Source organism: Stegastes partitus, unplaced genomic scaffold, assembly GCF_000690725.1.
Source record: "Stegastes partitus isolate 25-593 unplaced genomic scaffold, Stegastes_partitus-1.0.2 Scaffold256, whole genome shotgun sequence".
Taxonomy (NCBI): Eukaryota; Metazoa; Chordata; class Actinopteri; family Pomacentridae; genus Stegastes; species Stegastes partitus.
In genome coordinates this window covers 25,658-34,210 of record NW_007577987.1, presented here as the reverse complement: position 1 = coordinate 34,210, position 8,553 = coordinate 25,658, and the positions used below count along the sequence as shown (strand labels likewise).

At 40.6% G+C, this 8,553-nt stretch overlaps 1 protein-coding gene across 1 annotated transcript; it reads left to right on the top strand.

Annotated features, from left to right (window-relative positions):
- Window positions 1-1,010: 1,010 nt before the first annotated feature.
- On the top strand, window positions 1,011-5,061 carry fgg (fibrinogen gamma chain). Its single transcript, XM_008282068.1, has 9 exons — window positions 1,011-1,134; window positions 1,231-1,278; window positions 1,396-1,582; window positions 1,765-1,849; window positions 2,536-2,666; window positions 3,011-3,144; window positions 3,880-4,064; window positions 4,224-4,501; window positions 4,661-5,061. The coding sequence occupies exons 1-9, from the start codon at window positions 1,072-1,074 to the stop codon at window positions 4,846-4,848; spliced, it is 1,299 nt and encodes a 432-aa protein (XP_008280290.1). The 5' UTR covers window positions 1,011-1,071; the 3' UTR covers window positions 4,849-5,061.
- The last annotated feature ends 3,492 nt before the right edge of the window (window positions 5,062-8,553 follow it).

Here is an 8,553-nt window from a genome sequence, read left to right as displayed (position 1 = left end):
AATAAGGATCACGGTAATTCAGCCTAGAAGTTATAAATGCATGAATTCATTTTTCAGCATCACTCTGAGACAGGGTGGTCCTTCTGTTTTATATCTTGCACAGGTGAAGGAAGGCCATCCAGAAGACTTGTTTTATGTTTGAGCTAAAGGACACGTGCTTGTCAGAAATAACTCCAAGCTATCTACCTCATACAGTCAAATAACTTAAATCCTCACGTCAGTGCTAGCACATTACACGGTTACTCTGCTAAGGCAAGGGGTTCATCACAGCTTGGCTGTGGTGGGAGAAAAATCCAAAAAATAAAATTTATATAGAGAATAGTCAGCAGTAAGTCATAGTTTTGACTTGTTATGTCAAAATCAGGACATTTGGTTCAACCTAACTTAATGGTAACAGGTCATCATAATGAAATACTAATTCATCATTTTGATTTAGTAAATTAAAGAGTGCCTTTATAATATGCCACAGTTTTTTTTTGTTCAGAAGTCCTAATAACTGTTTTTGTAGGTTTTACTTGTTTGATTCTAAAATTAAGATTTCCCATTTCAACACTCTGCTTAACTTTAATCTTAATGCCTGCGGAGCATAAAACGTCAATGTGTCTTTAATGAATGTGTCATGCTCAATTTGTCTTTTATTTTTATCAAATGATGAGTAAGAAAAGCAAATAAACTCTGTTACAGACCACGTTATCAGCTGGGACAAGCTCAGTTTGGCTGCCAGTCCAAATCCAACAGAAGAAAATAAATGCCATCAGGTCTTTGGTACAAAAGTTGAGTCATCATTCCTTTAAAGTACCCAGCACTGGGATGTACACAAATATAGATACTGTTCATGGAGCTGTGTTCTAGTAACTAAACTGCAGTTCCAGACGCCGTCACATCTGGGAAATGATCCATGTCAGACATTTGAGTCACAGACTTTTCACAACAAAGTGAGTGGGATGATGTTTGTCTTTGAACTCCTTATCAAGGGCTGAACTGAGGACCTTGTTCAGATAAATATCCCACCGAGTCGAGCAGCTCTTCACTCTACAACAAGACAAAACCACAACTGGTGGCCACAGCAACATGGCTCCATCACTTTTCGCAGCAGCAGGAGGACTTCTCTTACTTATCGCCTTCTCATCAGCAGTAAGTCACTCAGCTTAGATTCAAATATATATTTCACTGACATGGCGTTCTTGAGCACAAGAATCTAACTTGCTTTGTCTTTTTTTTTTTGTATAGCAAACCCGAGGAGACAACCTGGGAACATGTGTCCCAAATGATGCCTTTGTAAGTGTGCAGCTAGAAATCAAAATCTTACATGTTTCTGTTTAAATGTGTTTAAATGTGTATCTATGTGCACACTATGGTAAATGGTTTTTTTTAATGTGTTCTCTGCATATTTAGGGAAAGTACTGTCCTACTACATGTGGCGTGGCTGATTACCTGTATACGTATATGCCCGGAGTCAACAAAGATTTGGATGATATGCAAAGGGAGCTGGAAACAATTACCAATTTGACTACAGGGGCAGAAGAAACTATTGTCTACATGAAAGATTCAACTACTTCTGCTCAAAAAACGAGCCAGCCAGGTAAAATTCATCCACATTAGCATCTACCTTTACACAGCTGCAGTTTGAAGTATTCAACTGTGTTATAATCATGTAGCAGTTTTACATTTGTCTCTAAAGCTCTGTTTGTTTCACTAGAAGTAAAATGACCTGACCTGATATAAATGCTGAAGGTATCAAACTCGGTTGCCTCTTCATTTCAGATCCATACTTCAAAAAGTCCACAAATATGCTGGATGATGTTCTTCGATTTGAAAAGACCATTATTGCGCAGGAGCAGCAAATATTGTAAGTCGCTATTTGCCCCCAAATCATAGCTTTAGTGCCTTGATATCCAGTGGTGGAGAAGCACATCTGCTCAAGTGCTGAACTTAATTTTGATCCACCCAAGTATTCCCATTTTGTACCACCTCATACTACATCAGTTCATTTTTGCAGAGAAGCAACAATTATTTCTTCTTCGTCGTCTTTTTTTTTTTTTTTTTTTGCAGATTCTAATTTCTATTCACAACGTATGAACAGCTTTTTAAGTTATGATGTGTGGCTTTAAATTAAATGAGGTCTCCTGTGCCAGGTTTTAAATGCTTCTTACCTTGTGTATAATTCTCTAAGATAAGCCACGGCGCGCTTTAATTTCTCAGACTTTCAGTAAACGGAATGCAAGGCTTTTATGTGAAATGGAAGTTTTTCAAATCGCAGCATTACTGCCGCCTACGCCTTCAGGTCAACGTACTCCTACCTCCTCACCCACACACAGATCTGCGAGCACAGATCGTAGAGCGATTGGGTTTTCCACCCACAAATCTTTGCCCCATAGAACCATACACGTTACATACTGAACCATGTCGTCTTCTAAGTTTGATTTAGTAAATTGTCTTTTAGGGTTATTTTTTTTTTGTCATCCAATATGACGCGGAACTTTGAATTACTCAGGGTAAAGTTTATACAACTCATATTTGTTTCACTCTGTCCAGTGAACTTCAGACTTTAATCGCATCCAATGAGAGAAGAATGGCAGACCTGAAACAGATGTCCATTGAGCTGCAACAGAAATGCACTGAGCCCTGCAAAGACACTGTTGAGATCCAAACCACCACAGGAACAGGTAAAGAAAAAGAAAAAAAAAAAACCCAGCGTGACCCTCAGGCTGTTCCCTTTTCACCAGGAGTTTCTCAATCTCGCCTCGTTTGAACATCATTTGTCCTTGTTCAGTGTTTAGTTAGAGACTAAAATCAATACGCTGCATCAGGGCAGAGTAAACATATTTATTCTAGATGATGACCTACATTTTCAAAGGACATAATTATGTAATATATTATTCAGACCAACTTTTTGCATTATTCTGACTGTTTATTATTGGATTTATTGTAAACAGCAATTGCTTAAGTAATCAACAACACACTTCCATAACTTCAATTCTGATTTTTTTTTTTTTTTTTCCCCAATCAGATTGTCAGGACATTGCAAACAAAGGCGCCACCACCAGTGGTCTTTACTATGTGAAGCCAGCAAAGGCAACAGAGCAGTTCCTGGTCTACTGCGAGATTGACAGCTTTGGACGCGGCTTCACAGTCATGCAAAGGGTACGCATCGCTGGACAGCTGAAAGAAAACGGCTCTGGGTGGTCTTCATTTTGCACTGAATTATTCCTGCATATTGCAAAAACAGATAACTCCATCTTCACAAACCTTCAGAAAACCCTCTTTTCCATCAGCGACCTGAGACAACATCAATCAAACTTAAGTTATCTCTATTTTTGTCATCTCTACTGAGTCAAATCCACTCAACTTCAGTTTGATTGATATTATCTCAAGCAAACAACAACAACAAAAAACTTTTTCTGAAAATCTACAAAAATGGAGTTATCTGTTTTTGCAAATGAACTCTTCAATATTATTTTGTTAATGAGGTGGATCATAATAGTGGGATAAACAGCATGTAATTTGTCAGCCCTGAAACTAACGAACTGATTATGTATTAGAGCTGGATGAGGTTCTGAAGCTTCTGTTTGGAGGTTTGAAAACAAGGCCCACTCCAGTGGGATTAGCATTTCTGTTAGTCTTGAAATGTCTTAAATTATGACTTAACACTGAAGTATTTAGAAAAAAACAACAACAATAATTTAAATGAGATAAAATCACGTTATTGCAGTCAGTTAAAAAATGAAAGATTGGAAAGGTGACAGAAAACATTTTCAGGAAGTCTCCCCGCCAGCTGCTTTTTAGAAGGGCGCTCAAATCTATAAGAATTTGGCAAATGTTTTGTTGACTAAATGCAGAATCAAAGCCAAATCAACTTTGACTCTGATCCCTTCACAGAGACGTGATGGCAGCGTGGACTTCAAGAAGAACTGGGTCCAGTACAAGCAGGGCTTCGGTTATCTCTCCCCAGACGACACCACAGAATTCTGGCTCGGCAACGAGAAGGTCCATCTGCTGACCGCCAGCTCCACCATCCCCACTGTGCTGAGGATAGAGCTCGTTGACTGGGACGGCAACAAGAGGTACATACGCACACACCACCACAGATTATGTAAGAGGAGAACAGAGGGAGGTTGCTGACAAGGCAAACATGACCCACCGATAGTGAGGTTACATACAAAGATGGACAAAAAAAAAAAGACTCAACCAAAACCTAACAGAAAATCTTCTCCTCTCTCCAGGTATGCCGACTACACCATGTTCAGAGTCGGGTCAGAGGCCGACATGTACCGCATGACCTACGGCTACTACTTTGGCGGCGACGCAGGAGATGCTTTCGATGGCTTCGACTTTGGAGATGACCCCAGCGACAAGTTCTATACGTCACACAACGGCATGCAGTTCAGCACTGGTGACAAGGACAACGACAAGTATGACGGCAACTGTGCCCTGCAGGACGGCTCCGGCTGGTGGATGAACAGATGCCACGCTGCACATTTGAATGGAAGATACTACCAGGGTAAGACTCCGAGGCCAAAGCCACTGCCAAGTCTTCTAATTGTGGGTCATTTACATAATTGGTGGACTATAATTGTGTTTTCAGCAACTCCACAGGCACAAAGACAAAACTGTTATCCCCTGAACATATATCTAACCCGTCTGTGTTCTGCTTTTGCAGGTGGCAGGTACACAGAGAAGGACGCAGGGGAGTATGGCTACGACAACGGCATCATTTGGGTCACATGGCACAACCGCTGGTACTCCCTGAAAGAGACCACCATGAAGCTCATCCCCCTCAGCCGCATCACAGCAGGAGGCGGGCAGCAGGCCGGTGTGAAACAGTTCGGCGGACTCGGAGATTCTTAAAGATTAGACACGTTCGGAATCTGCACTTACTGTGTTCAGCCATGAAACCATCTGCGATACAATAAAACGCCTCCATGGAAAATTTTCTGACTTTATGATTTGTCTTTCTGTGATGTTCACATGTTTTAGTCATCTGAGCCAGCAGGATACTGATGTTTCCCATTCCCTCTTCACTGTTGTTTAAAGCACTAATAAACGTCTTTTCTCTACTAATTATGGCTGAACATTACTTCATTGGACATTCTTTGGACTCGGTTGCCGCCAGTCTGCGCAGCAACCCGGTAAAGTCATGAGGCAGTCGGCTGTTTTATGAGACAGAAACACCTGGTAGAAAAGAAACAGCCAAGAAAGCTCAGCTAACACAAGTGCAAATGGACTTTTAAAATGAGTAAAGAAATAAGCCAGATGTTTTGTCATAACACCATGTGGCCAGAAATAGAAAACAAAATACCTCTTATAAGTCAACATCTTCACTTCATTTGCATACTGTATGATATAATCAGCACCACTGTTACGCCGTACTGACAACCCGCCAAACTGTTAGAGTTTTCTCATTATTATTCAGTTACATTTCTAGGTCACCCATGTATTCTGAAGCATAATAACCATGAACACACAGGAAAATAACTAATACTTTATTTTAGCTTTTTCAATAAAATGACAGATCTGGCTACATCCACGACCTTTTAAAGAAATGAAATGCCAAGATTTAAAAGACACATCATCAATATTTTGCTTTCACGGAGTAAATAAATGAAAAAATACCGGCCTGGGCAGGGATCCATAGAGCACTACTAAAGGGAAGGTCTTCTAAAATGAATTTGAGAAGTGTAATTGAATTACAGAGTGCTCTTTAGAGGCTGTTTTCATTACTCTAACTCAGAGTGGTTGTAGCAGCTTTAAAAACGATGTCTTAACGTATATTAAACTTACTAAGAGTGTCCTTTGTGCCTTCATAGGCCTCTTTCAGTTATTTTTAAACAGCGGATTATAACAATTTCTTTCACCATTTCCCATTTTGAACCATTTCTTTTATTTTGCTTGCCAGTTTTCGCACGGATGAACCCTGTCGGCACAAACTATTTTGGGAGGGATTTTCAGGACTTTTCAGGACATGAAAACCACTTCTGAGATTTATTGTGTCAGAGTTATCAGGAGGTCACACTTGACATGTTTATTTGCATCCACAGTTTATGTACTTTGCATTGTGTACTGGTAGTACCTGTCCTCATGCAACATCACTCTCTTGTGGAGTCCAAACTCCACCTGGCTCGTGGTAGATGGTGGTGCCAAATAACAAATGCCGTTGTATGACTTGAGGTAAGGGATAATAGGGCATAGGCACCGACGCATATGACCACTGACTCTCCCTAAAGTCCTCAAAGGCAAGAGATGTTTTTGAGATCAGTCTCATAATAATTTCAGTAAAACTTGTATTTTGATCTTACCAACTTGGTTCACTTTTGGACTGGATAACCATTAATCAATGTACTCTGCTGGGCAAACATGTTCTGGTAAGGTAGGACAGCCAAACCTTGGCCTGTACTCATAGCCAATTACATCCACGCAAGATCATCTTATATCAAAATATTCTGAATACGTACACTGGACAAAAATCTAAATACAATTTTTTTGAATTAAAGAAGAACTTTTAAAAAATCTATTTTTACGGTTAGAAAAGGATTAAAATTAGTAAAATGTGCACAAAAACCTATTGAGCTGATCAGCTGGGGAGAAATTCTCAACCACTGAGTTAATCTACATCACAGTCATGTGTGGTTTTGAAAGATCAGATAGTATACCAGTCAAAGAGCACCTTTTATGACCAATGATTATAAAAGTCCACCTTAAAATGCAGCTTTATTAAAAAGATACGATGCCACAGACGACAAGAGAAAGACAAGAAGGTTGGCTGGTGGCAGGGATACGACCTGGCTCAAAATGGTCACGGCAAAAGGAGAGATACACCAAGTATCACAATTAAAGCTTGTGTTTTTATTCACTTAAACCAAGCCAAATTAAAGCCAAACCAGTATGGGGTTGTGAGAATCACAGCAGCGTGTGTGTGATGCATGCATGAATTATGTCTGTGCAAGGGTTGTAAAGGCAAACAATATCCTCAAGGAAGAAACAAAACCATAACCACACCGGTGTGTTACCTGCAGAGGGAAGCAGAGAGTGATTAGACTGCAGTCAGTCCTTAAATAACCCACTCACAGACTCAGTAAACACAAACTAGAAGCAGCCTCAAGATGACCTCAGGAGTCATCACAGCAGGCTGGATACCATAACCACATCTCCACTATTTGTCGTCTCACAAATCATTTCAGACAACATGGTATAACAGACAATCTACCGACTATCTGATCCTGTCCCATCAACTGAAACCAAAGCTGACAACCTTATAACGCTGTGTGTCCTACATGTGCGTGTAATTAGTGACTTGGGATTTTTGCTGCATGACTCCATTATTTTTATTAGAGACGTGCTTTTAATGACGTCCTTTCTTAAGTAGAGATGAGATTGTATTGGAACAATTTATTCCCTTAAATTAAAGAGAATTAATTTATCATTGAATTGGACGCTGTGTTCCTATTTCTCTTCTATGGAGCCCCGGAAGGGACACGTAGAAAGAAAAAAGCAGGAAGAGAAAAAAGATTGAGGTATCTTTTGTGAGATCTTGCAAAAACTTTCTGTGGATCTCGTTATAACTTTTGTGAGATCTACAGGTATGTATACTTCTGGGGTTGTGTCTGAAATCATCCACTGACTCCCTGCTCACTATAGGGACCACTATGTAGTGAACGATGTCCGGAGCACCTCGAGAAATTACTTACATTTTAATGACAAGTTTTTGCGCTCTCATTCCTCTTTCCATTTCCTTTCACACAATGCATGATGGTCCATATCGCTTGGTTAGTGACCATCGGCTGTACACTACTTTTCACAGTGCATAGTGGGATATCATGAGTGCATTATAGGGTGTAACATGTGTAACTTAACATTCGGCTAATGGGGTGCAAGGTGGTGTGGTGGTTAGCATCGTTGCCTCGCAGCAAGAAGGTCACCAGTTCATGTCCCGGTGAGGACACCCGGGATCTTTCTGCATGGAGTTTGCATGTTCTCCCTGTGCAGCGTGGGTTCACTCCGGGTTCTCTGGCTTCCTCCCACAGTCTAAAAGGTTAATTGGTGATTCTAAATTCTAAATTGTCTGTAGGTGTGAATGTGAGTGTGCTTGGTTGTCTGTTTCTAAGTGTAGCCCTGTGATAGACTGGTGACCTGTCCAGGGTGTCCCCTACCTTCACCCTAAGTCGGCTGGGATAGACTCCAGCCCCCCGACAACCTTAGTGAGGATGCATGGACATTCGGACAGCACTACAAAATGGCGAACACCCCATATAGTGCACTATATAGTGGGTGATTTCAGACACAGCCTGGGTCTTTTTGGCAGTACGGAGAAACGACAATCGAGGACACCCACCCATTCGAGAGTTTTATTGAGTCTTATTTTGAAATTGGCGTAAAATATAAAGACATTCAAGCAGTGCTTAGCAAGAGGCCCAGTTTTCACAAAACATCCAATAAGATTGATGTGACTTTTGCAAGATCGAACAGTGTGTGTTCAAAAAGACACTGATTCATTGAATTGCCATTGCATCACACAGTGGAAGAGCAATGGAGACGATTATTTTTCTCACCCATTCA

Coding starts and splice junctions, on each gene's coding strand:
- fgg (XM_008282068.1), top strand. CDS start 1,072: ATGGCTCCATCACTTTTCGCAGCAGCAGGAGGACTTCTCTTACTTATC. Junction 1,583..1,764: donor TCAAAAAACGAGCCAGCCAG/GTAAAATTCATC, acceptor TCTTCATTTCAG/ATCCATACTTCAAAAAGTCC. Junction 3,145..3,879: donor GCTTCACAGTCATGCAAAGG/GTACGCATCGCT, acceptor ATCCCTTCACAG/AGACGTGATGGCAGCGTGGA.